Source organism: Balaenoptera borealis (assembly GCF_965194805.1).
Source record: "Balaenoptera borealis genome assembly, chromosome: 17".
NCBI lineage: Eukaryota > Metazoa > Chordata > Mammalia > Artiodactyla > Balaenopteridae > Balaenoptera > Balaenoptera borealis.
Window position 1 is genome coordinate 43,989,577 of NC_138876.1, and position 20,433 is coordinate 44,010,009.

The window sequence follows — 20,433 nt, forward strand, 5'->3', positions numbered from 1 at the left end:
AACTTAGAACTGGAGGGGATATTGTAAAATATGTATATATCTATGTAAATAGGTGTGTATTATATAAAAAATTTATTTGCCTTTATATTCTGCAGCTATTTTGAGAAAAAAAACTTTCTTTTATAAAGCAGGATAGGATTAAAAAACTTTTGCTGGATTGGAGTTGGTATTTCTATCAGGGTTCTAGGTCAGGTGGAGTTTGACTCTATGCAAATATGACAATGTGTCATTGAGAATTCTAGGGAAATGTAGCCAAGAAGGTGAAATACAGCACAACTTTCCCGTGTGGCATATGGATTCTCACGATCTATACCGACTGTATAGCACACGGGAAGGTGGGTGCACAGTTGACTCCAGTACATTATCTATCTTTGAGCAAATTTGGGGGCTATTCATGAGGTTTGAATAAAATTTATAAAAGTATCGTCTAAGAAGTTTGAGGACTTCCCATCAAGGGTTCAGACAGTGAATTGCTAACTATAGACATAACTTCTCTCCCCAAGTGACATGTACTGAGGGAGTAAAAAATTACTGGTGTATATTACTTAATCCAAACCTCTTCAATGGTTTTGTTTTGTCTAAAGTTTTGTGCCCTTTGGATGTCAGTGCTGGGTGAAAAAAGAAAGATTATGGTGCTCTTTTCACCTTAGTTTTTTTAAATAAGGAAATAAGTATACAGTCAGCCCTCCATATCTGCAGGTTCCACACCCATGGATTCAACCTACCACACATCAAAAGTATTTGGGAAAAAAAATTCCAGAAAGTTCCAAAAAGCAAAACTTGAATTTGCCACGTGCTGGCAGCTATTTACATAGCATTTACATTGTGTTATAAATTGTAAGTAATCTAGAGGTGATTTAAAGTATAGGAAAGGATGTGTGTAGCAAACAAATTAGCATCCAAAGCAAATACCATGCTTTTTTTTTTTAATTAAAGTGTAGTTGATTTACAGTGTTGTTAATTTCTGTGGTACAGCAGAGTGATTCAGTTATATATACATTCTTTTTAAAATTCTTTTCCATTATGGTTTATCACAGGTTATTGAATATAGTTCCCTGTGCTATACAGTAGGACCTTGTCGTTTATCCATTCTATATATAATAGTCTGCATCTGCTAACCCCAAGCTCCCAATCCATCCCTCCCCCACCCAACCTCCCCCTTGGCCACCACAAGTCTATTCTCTATGTCTGTGAGTCTGTTTCTGTTTCACTCCTGGGTATGTATCTGGATAAAACTGCAATTCAAAAAGATACATACACCTCTATGTTCAGAGCAGCGCTATTCACTATGCCATTTTATAGAAGGGACTTGAACATCCTCGGATCTTGGCCCCCTTCAGATACCAAAGGATGACTGTGTATCCATTCTTACTGGGCAACCTGCTAAATAATAATGATGGGAGTAGCACTAACATCTAATCAGAGTTTAGGATGTGCCATGCCGAGCATGTAGTAGGAAGTACCTCACTGAGTCCTCACAGCAGCAATCTCAAATGTGGTAGTATTGTCCCCACTTTACAGATGTGGTGACTGAGACACGGAGAAACTAACTTGCCCAGTGTCACAGGGAGAGCAGGTGGCAAAGCCAAGATTCACCTTCTCTGGGCTTTAGAACTAACTCTTCTGCCTGTGCTGCCTAGGGCTGGTAATTAGTATTTGGATAACTTAACATCACTTTTCCTGTTCCCTATAATAATAATAGGCCATTAAAAAATAATTTTTATAAAGTTATAAAAATTTCCTTAACCCAATAAATGGAAAAAAAATTTTTCTTTTTTTGCTACTGTGGAGAAAACATTTTTTTTTTCTGTTTGTCTTCAGACTTTACAAATCTATTCTTATCCAGTAAATTATTCTTAAGCCAAAGTCTTTTCTCCTAAAAATAAATGTCTAAAAGTTGTCTTAAGTAAATCTGTTTCACTGTGTCATGTGGCTAAATGTGAACTTGAACTTGACTGCGCTTTCTTTATAATGATGTGAAAGGTAATCTTGACAAATCTAATTAGCCACGTGATATTTCTTTGAAGTCGTATATGCATCAAACGGTTTTATCGAGCTCTTTAGCAAATGAAAATTACTTAAATAAAGACATTTTGCTTTTCATTATTTACTGTATAGAAATGAATGTGTACATGAGAATGCATGGGTATTTCCAGTCAATTTGATTATCAAGTAGTCATAAAATTATAATGTAAACTTTTAAAAATAAACTTTTTATATTTGGAATAATTTTAGACTTAAGGAAACATTGCAAAGATAGTACAGAGAGTTTCCATATCCCCTTCACTAAGCTATAATAAGGTTTTGCTAATTCAGAGTAGTTGTGGAAATTTTATGTTCTGGCCGAGTGATAATCTATGTACCCTCGAAGGATTCAAAATATTCAAATGTGTCTAAGGCATTCAAATATAAAATGATATATACTTAGCTAAATTGATTGTGCTTTTCTCATTCTGTAGCTCCATAAAATATAGAAAACTGGACTGAATTTCTTTTGATCTTCACCATACATCAGATAAAGTATTCTTTAAAAAGTCTGCTACTTAACATTTCTTATACATGTAGAGAAAACTTCAATTATTTGAAATTTATCATGCGTTGAAAGATTGCTATATTTATAAAAGTTAAAATGATTTTTTTTTCTTCCCCTCAAACTTCTAAATACATAGACTTTCATTTGAAAATCCAGTATGGAAGAAGTTTAGTGCATATTTTATCTCTGAAAGACTGTACACTTTACTTTCAAGCATATATAAAAATATATAAAAGGTTTCATGTCATTTTCATGAACATGTTATTTTGGAGGTGAGCATTCCTACATCAGCTTTATTATGATCCGTTTTCTCAAACTTTTAAAATTTGGCCAGCATAAAAAGCACAGCATTTCACTTAAAGTGGAACTTCATTTTTTTTTTTTTTTTCCGGAAAGCATGTCATGTACTAGTTATATTTGGTCAACTGGCTATCTGTGAATCCATTCTAATGATTCTTTCTTGCTTCCATCCATGTCAAATCCATATGATCTAATTTTTGTGAGAATTTTTAATGCTCATCAAGATTTTTTAAATTTAATTAAGTGTTAGAGCTGGTTAGCCAGGGCGTCAGGCTCAATATTTATTGAAAGGTGGTAGAATCAGAGCTGTGTGAAAATTATGTTACCCTAACATTTGACTCTCTAACTACCAATTTGACTTTGAAAAAAAAAGAAAATTACCAAATACAGTTTATTTTCTTTAATAAAATAAAATATACCCATAGAAATTCCCATACTTAAGGAGTGTTGGGAACAGTGCTCCCAAATATCATATTGTATAATGAAATATTTAGAGTTGTTTTGGCTTTGAGCATACAAGGCATTTAGACCAATGACCTGTTTTCCTTGCGCTCTGATGACTGGTCTTGCTATTTTTGTTTATTTTTTTAGAAGTGAAATGCCCAGCCTTTTAAAACTATGTTTTTGTAGAGAAGCCGAGATAGTGGGCATTGCTTGCTTCTACCCTGTGTAATGACATAACAGTGCTTATGGTGCTTTCCTCCTCTCTCCACCGATTTTTATCCTTTTCATAGATGCACATCGGGAATTCCTTCACAGGCCTGCTTCTGGATATGTGCCAGAGGAGATCTGGAAGAAAGCTGGTAAGAATTGTTTAAAAACACGAATTTAGTGTTCTGGCAGCTGTGTGCAGTTGTTAATGAAGTGACGTGAAGAATGACAAGAAGGGACTTTACTGCTAACAACAGCAAAACAAACCCCCACACACAAAATTTTAAAATCTTGATGAATATTCTTAAACCAGGCCTGATTAGAACATGAAATAGTTTTTATTTTAGTAGCATCTGCTAGTGCTACTGTAATGAGAGTCTGATGATGCTTCTGTTATAAACCCCATTTTTCAGGGGCTATAATGGTTTCAGGCTGGAAGCCTGAGGTCTCAGATTGCATGCAATTTTTCCTTCATGAAAACAAAGTCTGGTGTTTTACTTCAGCCTTCTCTTCTAATTTTTTTTTTAATTGGGGTATAATTGACATATATCTCCTGAATTCTTTTTAAAAGTATCACAGCAAATCTTGTTCACTTGCTGAGGCACTCAGAAATTTTATGGTTACAACCAGTTTTTAAAGTTGATCTTTTGTGCTAATTAATATTCAATGACCAGAACTAAATTAAGTTCAATGACAAAGTTGCTAAATTTCTATTTTTCCTTTCCATGTATACTATCTGATTTTCATTAAGGGATATTGTTCTACATTTTGAAGTAGATTTAAGTTTATGATGACTCATAGACTTATTGGGCTTAAAGAAGTTCAGATCTGGCAGAATCTTGGTAGAACACCAGCACTATAAAAGTTGAGCCAAAACCTTATTTTTAAAAAGAAACCAACTCAGGAGTTAAAGCACAAACCTGTTTCAAGAGTTAAAAATGACACTGCAAACACATAATGTGGCTTTGAGCTACTATAACTCCAACTGTTAAAATAGTTTGTCTGAGTTGAGAAACTGGAAAACGCTGTTTCTGCAGACAATCAGACGAGTATAGGGCTGAGAACCCCAATCAAGGAGGAAAGGGTTTTTTCCCACAGAAGATTTCTATTTGGATTTTGATTTGACACAGCTATGTCTATAGTTTTGTGCAACTTGGTGACTCTGGTCCCTTGGCTCTTGTTCGAGTTTTGTGGTTGTTTTTTAAATTTTCTAAGAAATAACTCTTTTTGTAAGTGTGACAAGGAGTTTCAAAATCTGATAGTATAGCAGCATAGATTAAGAACCAGAGAAAGATCTCTTGCATGTCCAGTATACAAATCAGGTAGATCCATTCAGCCTAAAGGTTAAGGTTTATATATGTGTATATGTATGTATGTGTGTGTGTGTGTGTGTGTGTGTGTGTGTGTGTGTGTGTGTGTGTATGTATATATATATATATATCTCATCTGTATAGTCTTACCAGATTTAGAGCATCGCCTCTAAGAAGATTTTCTACCAGGATAATAGTCATGGGATAGTCATAAGATGTTAAAATGTGCTGGGTGCCACCTACCTGGAGAAGGAATTGCTACATCTTTCTTCTGACTATTTTTCTTCCCCAATTTTAAGCTGTCAGTTCAATTTATTCCAATAATAGGTACAAAGAGTTGCCATTTTGGATAGCACAAGGATGACTTTTTATGTTGAGGGATAGAATCTCTGCATTTCCCTATTTATGTGTATTTAAGTTAAATCTTGATAGTTCATAAAGAAAAATTGACAGTGAAGTCTTGTGCAATCCAAATTCCTTCTGTGCTATTATCTACTCAAGCCTTTGTTTGACTGCTGTGAAGTGAGAGCAGATTTTTCTGAATATACCACCTTTGTTGGAAAGTCAACTTGAATAGCTATGCACAAAGGAAATCCTACCATAAGTGGTAAGCAATTGGAAGCAGATTCAAAACTTCACTATGTACTTTCCACTTAAACAGTTTTGTTTTTTTTTTAACTTGACATGTTGTAATCTATTGAGTCCACTATTATTTTTCTTCACTGTCTGTTTTGTGGGTTTCTGAAACCAGTTCTGGGTGTACTTTGCATTGTGGGGACTCTGAGAGGAGGGAAAGAGCAACACTTGTTCATGTAGTGTCCATGCATTCTCTAAGAAGGGTTAAACCTTATCAAACCATGTTTCAAATATTTTTAATATGTGCCTATCCATTTACATTAGGTCTTCAGTCTAAAATCTGACTTGGAAGTAGTGTCCATTAAATTCGTATTCTTATCACTATCTTAGGGATAGTGATATCCCTAATCTGCTGCATAAAAACAGTTTGGGAATAGTTTTCTATGGATAGATGCTAAATTTTAAAGAGTATATTGAATCTCTAAAGTATAGATGACAGTTTCACCTGGAAGTCTCAAGTAACTGCTTATAATATTTATCTTTATAGGCTTCTTAGAAAGCATTTCTAGTGTTCGAAGTGTCAAGGCATCCAACATGAGGAAAACACCAAAGGCAGAACGGGACATCTACACTCAGCCTGTTAAAATTTGAAAACTTTTCCCCCCAAGAGTCTAAAATTGGCTGTGGGCAATTTTTTTTTCCCTAGGAAAAAACCTATAAAGTGTGTCTTTGCAATGAAACTATTATACACTACCTTTGTGACAAAAGATAAGTAAATAAAATCAAGTTTAAAGCATTTGAAAGATATCAAAGGGGCAGAGCTCTAAAATTCAATGTACTATAACCCATGTATCTTCTTTTCAGAGAAAATTATAATTGCAAAAAGTATATCCTGTGCTTGAAAGTACATCATGTAATATTTTACACCATTTTATTTTGAAATGATTTTGAACTTGCAGAAAAAGTTGCAAAAAATAGTATAAACAAATCCCATATACCTTTCTCCCAATTTTCACTATTTCACCATATTTGCTTTGATGTCTTCTGTTTCTCTTCCTCTTTCCTTCCCTCTTTTTCTGTTGTGCGTTATATTTTTCACCTAAGTACTTCAGAGTAAGTTGCAGACATGATGTCCCTTTACCGTAAACATTTTAGTGTGTATTTCCTAAGAACAAGGACATTTTCTTATGTAACCACAGTACAGTTACCACAGTCAGGATATTAACATTCATACAACACAATTATTTAACCTGCAGACCCTATTCAAAGTTTGCATGTAATCCTAATAATACAATATAATAATATAATGATATACATATTAAATACTTGGAGTCCTAACAAATGTCGAAGGCCATATCAGTTTTCCCCTAAAAGTAGTATTTTTAAAAGCAACCGCAAAAATAACAAAACACACTCTGAAGTTTAAAGGTCTTTATAAAATTGGAAAAAGTCTACCATAAATATAGTTTTTAAATTGTAACTGTTTTCTTCAGTATATTTCTTTTTCAAACGATCAGTGAATGTTTGCAGTTGGTAATAAATATTCAAGCACCTTGCACATGTCCTACCAATTCTCTTTGCTGATCTGTATGTGCCTGTGGGATTAGAATAGGAATGCATAATTTAAATATAAATTGCCTGATTTGCATATACAATTAGTCAAGCTACAGCTTTGATCGTAAGCAAAAATTATTGTCCTGTATTACCACTTAGATAGAATTTTAATTCACCTTGAATATTCAAACCAAATTAGACCCTGACTGTATAGTTAGAAGGGCAGTGCTTCCCTGGTGCCCCAAGTCATTTATGATAGGATAATAAAGGCATCTTTTCACCTCCTGGTGAAGAAGGTGCTGCCAGCTCTGTGCAGTGCTCTGTTTTCAGATTTTAAATACATATCTTAAAGCAACCAACAAAGGCTTAACATATTTTAGTTAATATTTCCAGTCTGGATCTTTCCCTATAATTTAGTTTATAAAATCTAGCAGACAGTAATTACAAATGAACGAACAAACTTCAGAAATAATTCTGGGAAAATGGTGGAGGCTACAAAAGTCACCATGGTTAATTATTAGTGGAGGGCTTTTCATGATCCTCAAGTCATGAACTATGGATGTGTGAAATATAACTATAGAAATTTAAGGAACTATAGGAGTATTTGCATCTCTTAACATTTTTAATCTACAGTAAAACATTTTTATTAGGAATCTATGTTTTTAATTAAACAGAACATTTAATTAAGGTGCTTTTCAAGTGAGTGAAACAATTAAGTGCAAACACTTGAATGAAACATGTCATAATTAGTTTTAATAGAGTGTTAATTGGTAATAGGTTTGCCAAGTTAATAATTACTGCTTATTAAATTTTCAATTAATCATTGTCATTTTGCTTTGAATAAAGATGAAAATTAGATAAACTAATTCAGGGGGAGGATATTTTCCCTTGTTAATTAGAACAGTTAATTTTTTTAAATGGAAATTACTTGTTTTAGTTGTCAATCTTATGTTGTACATTAGTCAAATCTTTGCACCCTTTCCACAGCCAAAAATAAAGAGCTAATTTGACACCTTGCAGGTTTGTAGTCAGGCCTGATTGTTTTGGCCTGCAGTACGATTCAATTATATTTGTCTAGTGCAACAGTTGGTTATGCAAGAGTGTTTATATTTGATTCAGTAGATGGACAACAGCTGAAAGTCTGGAAATGAGAAAATGATTTTTTTTTAAATCCCTATCATTTAGCCTATAGAGTCATATGTCCACATTACTCAGGAAATGACAAGAAAAAGAAAAGCTGGATCTTCTGTATATTTCATCTTCAATTTTCTTTAAAAGGTCTGCATTAATTGTTATGAGATACCTTTTCGTTATTGTGTTGTATCTTTTACTAGCAAAATAACTTTGCACTTACATATGTGTCTGTGTAAAATCTATTCCCTTCCTCTCTTTCCCTGAAAGCTTTACCCCTGTACTCCCTGTGTTCATATTAACCTATTGCATTGTGGCAAAACATCTTCTTCATGTGTCTGAATTATCCAGGCAGGTTTTTTGTGGTTATTTTCGCCTTTTATCTACTTAGTCTGGTCTCAGAATCCTTTCTGGGGTACTAGTTTGGTAGAAAGGTTGTAGTGATGCTACAGTAGTTTAAAAGATATTCCCAGGAGTGTAAATTAAAGGAAAAAATCTCACCCTTTGCTCTCTTAAAATGAATTTCCAAAATGTGGTTCTTTAGACAGCCGGAAGAACTGCCCAGTAATTGGGATGAAAGTCATGCGTGTTGTCTAGCATTCTGTGTAACAGCGATCAGTAGGCCAGGTCCCGCGCTAACTGTTCTCTTGTCCGGTCCGGCCCGCCTGGCACGCAGAGGAGGCGGTCAACGAGGTGAAGCGGCAGGCGATGACCGAGCTGCAGAAGGCCGTGTCCGAGGCCGAGCGGAAGGCGCACGATATGATCACCTCGGAGCGCGCCAAGATGGAGCGCACGGTGGCCGAGGCCAAGCGGCAGGCGGCGGAGGACGCTCTCGCTGTCATCAACCAGCAGGAAGATTCCAGCGAGGTGAGGCGCCGATGGAAGACTCCCTGGGGAGCTGCTTCCGTTAATGAGGGCGGGCCTTTTCGACTTCAGGAGATCACAAGTAAAGGCGGATATTGGAGTTGAGACGAACGAATCTTTGGAGGGGGAAAATGAGAGTAATTCGGACAGGCTTGGCACTTGTGGAGTTGACCAAGAGCTGATCAAATTTTGTTTTTATTAAAGGCCTAAAAGAACAATTGCCAAAAAAGGTTTTTAATATATTTGGTGGGTAACAGATTAAAGTGAAATTCTTAGAACTTCCTAGCACTATTTAGATTCAGAACTCTGTTGTGTGTGTGTGTGTGTTAGCATATATGTGTGGTTTCCTTCTAACAGCTGGGATTTAGGAGAGAGACCCTGTGTAAGCTGTGTAGTCTGAAGACATACTGCAGGCCAGGGATCAAAGTCACTTCCTTAACTATTGGTTCTGAAGTCCAATGCTAAACCAACGCTTGCATCAATTAAGCATTTCTAAGAGATCTTCTGCACGGTCTGTTTTTGCACATTATTTGTAATAACCATTATGATGGTCATTTCATAGCATCACATCACTGCCAGAGGTAATATTATTTAGTGTTATTACAGTATATTTAAAACACATACACACATAGCCTAAATGGCGGAAGGATCTGGGAAGTAACTAAAACACAGTGTCTAACAGAATGCCTTTTCAACAGACTAAAGTCAGAGCAACATGGTAACGCTCTGCATTAACACAGCACCACAATCCCCAACCCAAAGGACCCTTAGATAAGGACTACAGTTAGCTAGTCACACCATGCTGAACTAGCAACAGCATAAGCTGATAAATCAACGGTCCCTAAAACACATATCTACAATTTGTGAAGGAGAGTAAGAACTTAATTTGTACCAGACTTGTCTGTAGATGAAAGACCCTGTGGGAATTATTCGATACCCAGAGTTTCTATTTAATGTGTAGCAGATGAATAACAAGGGGACAAAAGCAATTGATTTTCAACATTTGAAAGTTTCTCGGGAAAAGAGGGACAAAGGGAAGTGTATCTACCCTTTAACTGCAGACTTTTCCATTGTTGAATTAAACTAGACATAAATTCAATTTTACTGGCATCTTATGGCTAAGATATTTAAAGACTTTGTTTTGTGTTTTTTGAAAGAAAACACAAATTTTATTAGCATCTTTTGGACAGAATTAGTCCTGCTCTATTCAAGTTAGTAATACTGTGAGGCACAGTTGTTGCCATCATTAAAACATTATCACTTTCATATGAACGTTTTAGGGCTGTTATACATGTTAAGAGTCTTTTATAGGTCACTGAATTCTAAAGATAAATATTTTGGAGAAATTGAGAATTAAGTCTTTATGTTTGGCTAATAATGCTGTATTTCTTTAGTATCTATAAGCTGTGTACCTTTATTTCTAATATTTATCCAGAAAAATATATGAGCTTGACACTGGTATTGAGCATTATAAAAATATGGTGTATCAAGCAGTAACTAGAAATAGTAGATAGGATGAAATAACCTAGATATGAGTGATCTTCTAAAGTAACTGTTTTCTTTCTTTCTTTTTGGGTATCTTGAGAAACTGATCTTTAATAGCACTACCCTTGTCTTCGGTGACATTTCTCAAGGATTTTAAAGTAGACTATGCTAGGAGGAAAGGTTTGGGAGCCAGAGAGCCACATTTAATTCCTGGCTCCATCTCTTATAATTCTGTGATTTCAAGAAAACCACTAAACCTCTAAAAGCTTTGGTCTTCTCATCTCATACGGTGGCTAGAACCTTGAGATGTAATCATTTTATCATGTTGCAGGTGAGGAAGCTTACATGGCTAGTCATGCAGCTAGGGGTTGGCAGGATCCACGCTGGAGCTCTCAGCATGCTGTCAGTCCTTACATTGTTCCAGAACAATGAAATAAGCATCATGAAGGTCATTTTTGGATACAGATTTTAAAACTGTACCCTATGGACATTTTTTTTTAAATCAGGTTTGCAACCTGCCCAGGGCAGTTTGTTATTTGATACATTTTACTCCAAATTATATCCATTTATTTATTTATTCTGTCAATAGCAAATTATTCTATGTCGGGGACAGCGCTAGGCACTGAAGATACAGTGGTTCCTACCTTCTTGTTCACTATAATTCATTAGAAGAGTCAAATCACTAAATTATGAGTCTTAGTAGAGTTTAGTGCGAAGGCTTCTGGGAAAAAATTTTGTTTCATCTGATACTTAAGGATAATCAGGAGCTGTTCAGCAGCCACCGTCCACCCACCTCCCACCCCACCCCCACATTGCCTCATCACTGCTTTTTTGGGCCATGCGCACGTCATCGCCTTCGTGCAGGGAAGATGGGAAGGCAAGCTTTGCTAGGCTTTGAAAACAGGATGACTATGTAGCCGATGAGTGTTTTGGAAGGATCACTCAGGCTGCAGTGTGGAGAGAGATGAGAGGAAATGAAAAGGAGGAACCGATCTGTTTCAGGAGACAGATGAGGAGGAAGATGGTTGGATGAAGATGGTTGGCAGTGGTCCTGGGGGTGGAGAAAATTGAACCCGTGAGATAAAATGGGCAGGATTTGATGATTGGTCAGCTGACAAGGAAGGCAGAGAGTTGTGGTTTTTCAGTAGACATGCAGATTTTGGGGTGTACACATCAGGTGATCTTCCTTAAGCATTAAACCTTTAAAAACTTACTGACTTTGATCTGCCCAGCAGTTTTTTTGTGAAAGGTAACCTTTCTTCATTTTTTTTTTGTGCATAAACAACAAAAGTTAAAACATTTTCAACTAGACAGACAGATTTCCTCTGTAGATTGGAAAGGGCAGATAGAGCACAAAGGCCTAAATAGTTTATGCTGTCTAATGTGAAAACCAGGAGAGTGCATGTTGATCCTCAGCCCAGGTGCCTGCCTCTCAGGCCACTTCTTTAGTAGCCGCATGGCAGTACACTCGACTCCTTCAGGGTATTCCCATCCAGTTCTCTAATTTCACTTTGGTTTACAGACTAATAATCATTATTACTAACCGTTAGAATGACACTGGACTGCTTAGGCAGACACAAGCAAATGACATTTTCTGTACTTTCTCTTTTAACGTGTATTACATATTTCATCAAGAATGTAATGCTAGCATTAGCATAAATCAAAAGAAAGGAAATTCAGTGAATCTGGCCATCTTCAACCATTTTATTTTTTTCTATATTCATTTCTGGTTCCTATCTGTAAACATATAGAGTCTTTTTTTCCAATGAATATTGTTAGATTTGGACTATTTCAAAAGGAACTTGCCACAGCTTTTCTTTGAGATCCGTAACTTGTTTTGGCTTAGGGGATCAAAGCACATGGCTGGAATTGAGCCTCGAACAGAGAGCAAATAATTGTGCTGTTCCAATAGTTAGTTTCGAGTTTAAGCCACTAAAGTGATATTTTCCCCCAGATTGAAACATCTTTATTCATTATTCCTAGATAGGTGCAGAAGTGCACACGCTTATATTGGGTGGTTTTGTGGCACTTAAGCAGAAACACTGACTGAACCTTTAAACTTTGTTTCCAGAACCTGCTGAGCCCTAATAGTGTGAACAGGTCACTCTGAGATGTTCATCTTCATTACCCCCTCTAGAATTAATAGAGCCCTCCCCTGTGGATCCTGTGCAGTGTGGCCCAGACTCTGGGGATGGACTAAGTGGACTCAGTAGGAGGTAGTCACCACACAGTTATTACACACAGTCTCCCAGCATGGCTCCCATTAAAGCCTCACAATCTGATTGACCTGTCGATCCCCAGAAGAATTTGGAGCTCTCACAGTATGAGCTGATTCTATGTTACCTAAGATTTTTGCTTATTTGTTTCATTTATTAAAAGGCCAGCTGTCTGAATCCATAGATGTTCATGGTGTATTGGATGGTCTGTTGGGCCTGGAATGATATGGAGTGGTTCACCTCTTGGAACTTTGGTTTTCTCATCTATAAAACTGGGATAATGTTTATGACTCACTCTGCAAGGTGGTTGAGAGGTACAAATAAGATGAGTAGAAGTATTTTATAAACAAGTCACCTTACAAAGAGCAGTGTGAGTATGTAAGAGAGAGAGAAAAAATAAAAACAAGAAGCTATTCTAACAGGAAGGGCAGGGAAGGAATAGTAACCGTGAGATTGGAAAGGAAGGGAGACCATGGGGGAAGCAGGGTCTGTAGGGTTTGGCACTGAGAGGTTTCAGGGGAGTTTCCAATGAGATGACAAAGTCGTTGGCCTGAGCGTTGCCAGTGACTGAAAAGGACCACACCATGAGTCAGGTTTAGGGATTACTGACTTAGGTGGCAGAGGAGCATCCTGGTGGCGCTACAGAACAGGCAATTGAAAATAAGAGACAGCAGCTCAGGAAGGAAATGAAGGCTGGAGGAAGGTTTGAGAGTCATTTTCTTACAGCTAATGGTTTAAGACCATGACTGCCACGGGAGAGTGTAGGAAGGAAAGGATATTTCTTTTCTTTATGCCAACTTCCCTCCTTGACAGGTATTTAGGGGAAAATGAAAAACTAGAAGAGGAAGAGGTTATAGTATAAGAAACAGAATTTTATTATCTTGAAACCAAAGTTAGAGGGACTTTCAATAAGGGAAGTTTTTTTTAAAAAAGGAGGAATGGGGAAAAGATCAGTAGTGGTAAATCTTTGGAAGGTCTGAGGGCAGCGAGGAAGGAGAAAAAGTAACTGGCCACTAATGACGTATAAGTGGAAGTAAGCGCATGTTCTGTCTGTGTAGCTGTCAATGCCTATCAAGGGAGGCACAGGGCCACGAGCTTTCTAATTGTAAAGGCTGTGCCATGCAAAGATGGTAAGTAGTCTCATTTGCTTTCAGCCAGTGCCAAGAGGAGGAGGTGGTGTTAGTTCCTGCCGTTTACTCAGGACCCACCGAACATCAGGACACTTTAGTTAGCACTGACATAATCCTGAATAACCCTATCGTTATGATTCCTACTTTATAGGTACTGTCACTCTACGAGGTTAAGTAACTTGCCTGTAGTTCTGAAGCCGCTAAGTGATATAGCTGGAAGTGAAAAACCAAGAAAGGGTGACTGAAGCCACTCAAAATTGGAAGCCATTTCCATTACACACCATGATACCTTGTCTTTGGTGTTCCAACTTCCTGGTCCAACCTCTGTCTATTTTCAGGGTCGAAGTGCCCTCCTAACCTTATTCCTGCCAAAACAGGCTATAAGAAAGATCTGAAATGGGCAAAGCGTGGCATTTTGGAAAGAGTATTTGGTTTGCAGTGCAAAGACCTGAGTGAATCAAACCTTGCCTATGTAATTTCATATCTAGGCAAATCGTTTACTATAAAGGTTATTTACATTTTGGGAATTTTAATTATAATCGTTCTACTTTATTCATTGAACATCACTTGCGTGCAAGGGTTTTTCTGGAGAATTATAGGTGTGTGAGACCTGGAGAAACTTTTTAGGAGAAAATGTTTTGTTTCTGGTAAAAGGAATTTCCAACAGTAAGAACCAGAAAGGATATTATTTTGCTGGTAGGACAGAAAGACCATTCTCTCTGTATCTAAAAGAACAAAATGAAGGAAATAATTTTGTTCTTAGGGACAAAAGAGAATTGCTGATATGAAACAAGTATCAACAATCTTTGACATGCAGCTTTGGCACCAAAAGCTTCAACTCATCATTTCCATTTCCCTGTGTAGTACCAGTACATTTAGAAAAGGGAGGGTTGTGTTCTGCCTCCTATTTTTCATCTGAGTCCTAGCCTAATTTTGGCCAATTGCTGATTCCCATAATAGGGAGGAAAACATTCCTTATGCTGAAAAGGAAATAATATTATCACAAATAAAGGGAAACTATAAAGTGCCATGGGCTTTGGGAATGAAATTTGCTATGAAATGGTATTCTCGAGACTTCTGTACTATTTTGGTAATTCAGTCAACAGCATCATTGCTTAGAGGACTGAAAGGGAAGCTCTGTTATATGAAAAATGAATGAATGAATGAATGAAAGAAATAAGCAACTATCAGGTAATACTAGCCTGAATATGAAAAGCACAAATTGAAAAATGTAAAATTAGATTAAGCCATTGACCACCTTAATCCCTGCCCTACAGATACACCCCTGGGTTTCATACACAATTTGCAGTTTCCACCTTTGTGAATGGCAGAAAGCTTAGAAACTTAAAATGATTAAAACTGGAGTACTCATAAGATTCTGCACATTGCACAGTTCCCAGAAGTGATGGTTGAGAGGCCGGGTGCCAGTGGTCAGGCATCAGTCTTACAGGTATGGATTAGTTAACAGGAAATTTGGTAGAGCCACCCAGGAGAAATTAATAGAGATTGCTGTGTCTGTCTTCTAATGAACTTTTAAAAAGGAATATGCACTTTGGGGATTTCCATTGGTTGAACACTTGAGCTAAAGTTCCCTATACATTCATGGCAATGCAATGTCAACAGCAATAAAAGTATGCAGGTTTTTTCCCACCAGCTCATTTGAATTGCTCTTTGTTGCATCTTCCTAAAGTCAAAGGTTGTTTTTGTCTCAGTGGTGGGTGGTAAATGAATGGGATTGAACAATTTCGGAGTGGGACTGGAGGTAAAACTAGCCAGAGCCCTTGAATCCTGGGTCAGAATCCAGAGATGCTAGGCAAAAAGGCTCCATTCCCAGCAGCTTTATAATCCAAAACATCTGTTTCTATATTTGGCACAATTCCACTTTTTTATTTGTAAAATTGTTCCCATCTTTGAAAACACTTTAAAAAATAAAGAAGTCCCCATTCTGTCTTCTCTTTCCATTCCCCAACACATGCATTTGTAATTACCTGGTTTAGTCTGTGTGTTTAATCAACTTAAATTGAGAAGGTTGCCTACATCTGATTTCAATCTGAAGGAGCCATTGAGAACTGGGCAGTTACTGCCTTGTGTCTGCCAAGATGTGCCTCTGCCAGAAAGCGGATAGGACTCACACCAGGGTATTTCCTAAAGAAGCCACTTAACTCAGATTAGATGTTTAATTTCCTTAAAATATTGTTTTGGATCTGGGTCTGTGTTCTCTAATTGGGATTTTCTGATGTAATTTAGGAATTTCACTTATTTCTGAGTTTGTTCCAGGATCCAGCTGGCATTATTCTAAATGCCTAAAGCTCAAGGAAGTAAACTTCCCTGAGTGATGAGTGTCGTACCTCGCTGCTCTGGAGGATGGGCCAGGCCCATGTTTGTTCAGGCCTTTGTGGAACCATTGTCCGTGCAATAAGATTGAATTAATTTTGAGAAAGAAGGGCTTCTAATTTTGGTAATGAAGCCTCTGATCAGAGGTACCTATTTTTTGACATATTTTCCTGGCTAAATTAAATGGAAGTAGGAAAAAAATTACTTTGTTCTGGTACTATTAATTTTAATTCCATTTTTATTTATGATATTAACATATAAATCAAGCTTCTAGATTTCTTCAGCTATGTTCACTTAAAACACCTTCCATTGGCCAGAGTTTGAGATCTTAAAGTTTTAATTTTTTTTCCCTTCATTGGGCCATAATTTCTGAATGGTAAAGAAATACGAACATAGGGCTGAGCTCTTTCTAAAAGTTTTAAGCTGTAGTTCTTGAGTTTTTAGGCTTCCAGCACTTGAAAGACTCTAGGAGCTCCTTTAGTTTTTAGCCAAATTAGAATGAGTGCTAAAAATTGCTTTGCATATTTTGCACAGTGGTAAAGCCATACACAGACCAGGGTGATGGGCTGACATTCCACTGGGGCATTTTTAATAGGCTTATGAGCCCACCTTAAGCCACACAACCAACATGCTGAAAGCAAAATAATTGCAGGGAACATAGTGGGGAGATTTTTAATATCCATATATATCAGGGCTTTAAAAAATGCATTTTAATTGTGACACAGCTACATACTGTCAGCTGGTTGGGGTTACCAGATTACAGTTGGAAGTTTGTTTTGCAAGAAAATAAAACCAAGGAAGATACAGGATAAAAGGATGAATGGTAAAAGCTAAGATCACTTGCTATATAACATTTCACAATGGGGGTGGTCTTGCCAAAGGAAGCACAAACGTTTCGAGTTGGCTGCCTGAGGTTCCCCCTCCTCCTGGAAGGGTCCTTAGGGCACTGTCATTGTTAATCTCCTCCCTGACACTCCCTCATTCCCCAGGATCTGTCCCACTTAGGGGCTCTTCCATCTCTAGTATGTCTATCCCCAGATTCACAATGTGTTTTATCTCAGAGGCAGCCTCATTTCTGCTTTTCTCACTTCTTGGAAAGCACCAGTGGAGATTGGCAGTAGGCTTGCTAGGGTCCTAAAACTTCACAAATGTTTACTGAGCACCTACTATATATATCAGGCACTGTTGTGGGTGCTTAGAATATATCAGAGAAAAAACAAACCAAGGATCCAATCTCCAGGGAGCTGAAGTAAAAGGGATTGTTTTGAGACTTTCCTACCATTTGGTTGTCAGGTACAGTGAATAACTGATTGCAGTGGGAAGAACTAAACACATGCCCTACTTTTTCTGGTCTGTGGTACAGCAGAGGATAGAATCCTCTGTCTAGTCCATCATATTCCTTTGAATCTACTAGAGCATCCTCATAGTCCCTTTGTGATTCCTGTTAGTGTCTAGAAGGAAGAAGCTTCTGCCAGGAGTGCTGTCTTTGAGTCTTTCCATGGTGGTAGTAGTATTAGAAAGGAAACAATTCAGATGTAGCGGTTGTTAGTATGGGTGAACAGAGAATTTAGATGTGAAGGTAACTAAACCTAAAGGGAAGGGGTTTTATAGTAAAAACGGAAAAGAGCTTCAACCAGTTTGTTTAGATGTCATAATAGTTTTTGGCAGAAAAGTCTGGGCAGTTACACCAAAACCTGCATCTTCAGGGTGTTTAGTGTGTGTACACATACACACCTGGAGTTTTCATTCTTACAGTTCTTAAAAATAAGGGGGTAGTGCTGCCTAGCATATTTCCTTAGACTTTAGCCTGGTCAATGTAATAATTTGGGATTTCACTTTCTTCTGCCTTCTCCAATAGAGTTGCTGGAATTGTGGCCGTAAAGCGAGTGAAACCTGCAGCGGCTGTAACACAGCCCGATACTGTGGCTCGTTTTGCCAGCACAAAGACTGGGAGAAGCACCACCACATCTGTGGACAGACCCTGCAAGCCCAGCAGCAGGGGGATACGCCTGCTGTCAGCTCCTCCGTCACGCCTAACAGCGGGGCTGGGAGCCCGATGGACACACCACCAGCAGCCACCCCGAGGTCGACCACCCCGGGGACCCCTTCCACCATAGAGACAACCCCTCGCTAGATGTGCACTCAGAACTGTCAGAGGAAAGACAACACAACCAACGTGAAACCAATTCCTCATTCTCAGATGCTCAAAGTTGTTTTTTGTTTGTTTGTTTGTTTATAGATGAACTATCCTGGTTCAGTACTTCAGCAAGAGAGAACCTAACTGTATCTTGAGGCGATAGTAAAACAGAGGGCCAGTAACGGGTCGTAATGACTTACTGTGGATAACAAAGATTTCTTTTCCTTAGAGAACTGAAAAGAGAGCAGAAAATATAACAAGAAATGATAGATTTGACCTCTTCCTTGTTATTTTCCAGTAGCTGGGATTTTAAACTAGATGACCTCATTAACCGATGCTTTACCAAACAGCAAACCAAGAGATTGCTAATTGCTGTTGAAAGCAAAAATGCTAACATTAAAAGTCACAATGTTCTTTATATACAGTAATGGAAAAAAAGAGGAAAACCCTCAAGGGCATGAGCATTGGCTACAGCAGTAGACATTTTAACAAGAAGATGAATGGCGTCCGTGGGTTGCTAACTGAACTTTGAAGACCCGCCACAAAACGCACAGATGTGTAGCATATTGGAAGGAGACACAGATGTTCGGTTTTTTTCCTGTTTCTGAAAAGAAATAATATCCAGGTCAACAGAAGGAAAAATGAAAGATGATTTGCAGTGGGATATGTGAATACAGCAGCAAGAAAAAAATGCCATAACACAGAAGGCTCCTTTATATATATATACACACACACACAGAAGTAAGAGACTCAGCCTGCAGTTATTAGCATCCTGGCAGCTTTGACACCAGCCAGCTGCCCTAAACAGCCCTCAACGTTTCTTCACTTTTGCAAGGTTCCACAGAGCAAGACATTGGGTCTATTCCAGCTCATTCATTTTATATTGAAAAATAATTTTTAAAAAATGATGGCTCCAGCTCCAGCCCCTTTCTAAATTTTTTCAACCCCACCCTGTTTGGATTTTTAATTAAAAACTAGTAGTTCTCTTGGTGTTGAAACACTTCTGTCCTGTGAGGTTTCCCAATGGTGTTTTTCTTGTAAACGTGCTGGACGATTGTGAAGACGCGTTGTAGTTTAACCACGTGCCCACATTTAGTCTCTTTATTCCTAGTTGGTGAGAAACCTGTATCTTTCTATGCTGCTTTTATATCTGTATGTATTAGTGGTATTTCTCTAGTAGTTCAAAAAAAAAAAACAAAAAAGGAAAAAAAAGACTTTTTTTGGTTGTCCTCAAGAAAAGAAAGAAAAAGGCTATCTTTCGGAGCTGCTATTTCATTCTCTTATAGAATTTTTTTTTTTTTTTCCTGAAAACCAGCATGCTTCACGGAATGCTAACATATTGGTGTTTTTGTAAGAGGGATGTACATAAATGTATTTTGCACTGTCACAATGACTCCCTAGGCATGCTTTTTTTTTTTTTTTTTTTTTTTTTTGAGCAAACTCTTTTTAAATATGCTAGAGCCATTTCACCAAGTTTAGCTGTAGCATAGAGTAGTAGTGGAATTTTTCTTTTTTCGTTGAAAAATCATTATTAGGGACTTAAAAAAAAATAACAAGTATCCTACTTTTAAAAAAAAGACAGTGCATGCGTATTGCTGTAAGGTTGTTTAAGTATTTCTAATTTTACAAAAAAAAAAAAAAAAAGATAAATCATTAGAGCTCCAAATGCTGAGGTGTAGACTGACAGCTTTAACACTGCTGAATGCCAGGTTATACAGTATTCTTACAAAAAGGGAAGTCAGCCAAAGACTGATCTGATGGACCAAAATCGGAATTTTGAAAAGCACCAGTACTACTTTCCAAAATGATCAGCAGGTTAAACATGTTCAGCAAGGTATAGTGTGAATCCATTAACCCTTCGTCGTCCAGGGTCCAGACCAGAACTACTTGTTAGTTTTGAAAACAGTAGCCCAGAATGTGGTTATGTGCTTTAGGGAAAGTCAGCAGTGCTGCAGGCTGTGTAGACAACCAAAGTTTTCAAGGCTGGGAAGATACTTCTCCACATACATACACATACCAGGCATTTATTTAAAAATCTAAAATGGTCCATTAGCTTTGGTTTTCTTTTGTTTTTAAATATAGCCTTGGATACAGTTTTAAATGGCTTTTAAGTATCTGCATATAGGTAATCCTAAATCTCTTAAACCTAACATTTTTTGCATTTTCCCCTGTATTTTCACATACAAGTTGACTTTAATTTTTTGGGGGTGGT

General features: G+C 37.4%; 1 protein-coding gene and 1 long non-coding RNA gene across 8 annotated transcripts in view; both read left to right on the forward strand.

Moving 5' to 3' along the window:
- Positions 1-20,433, forward strand: part of LOC309614706 — a 411,347-nt gene that overhangs the window by 163,108 nt on the left and 227,806 nt on the right. The gene's annotated exons all lie outside the window — the stretch shown is intronic.
- Positions 1-20,433, forward strand: part of RUNX1T1 (RUNX1 partner transcriptional co-repressor 1) — a 142,544-nt gene that overhangs the window by 114,806 nt on the left and 7,305 nt on the right. For all 7 annotated transcript variants that reach the window (XM_082363323.1, XM_082363326.1, XM_082363328.1 and 4 more), the window contains 3 exons: positions 3,568-3,636; positions 8,732-8,922; positions 17,943-20,433. The exon at positions 17,943-20,433 is cut by the window's right edge and continues 7,305 nt beyond it. In XM_082363323.1, the coding sequence (XP_082219449.1) occupies positions 3,568-3,636; positions 8,732-8,922; positions 17,943-18,218 (536 nt within the window). In that variant the 3' untranslated portion in view covers positions 18,219-20,433. The remainder of the gene's footprint in view (positions 1-3,567; positions 3,637-8,731; positions 8,923-17,942) is intronic.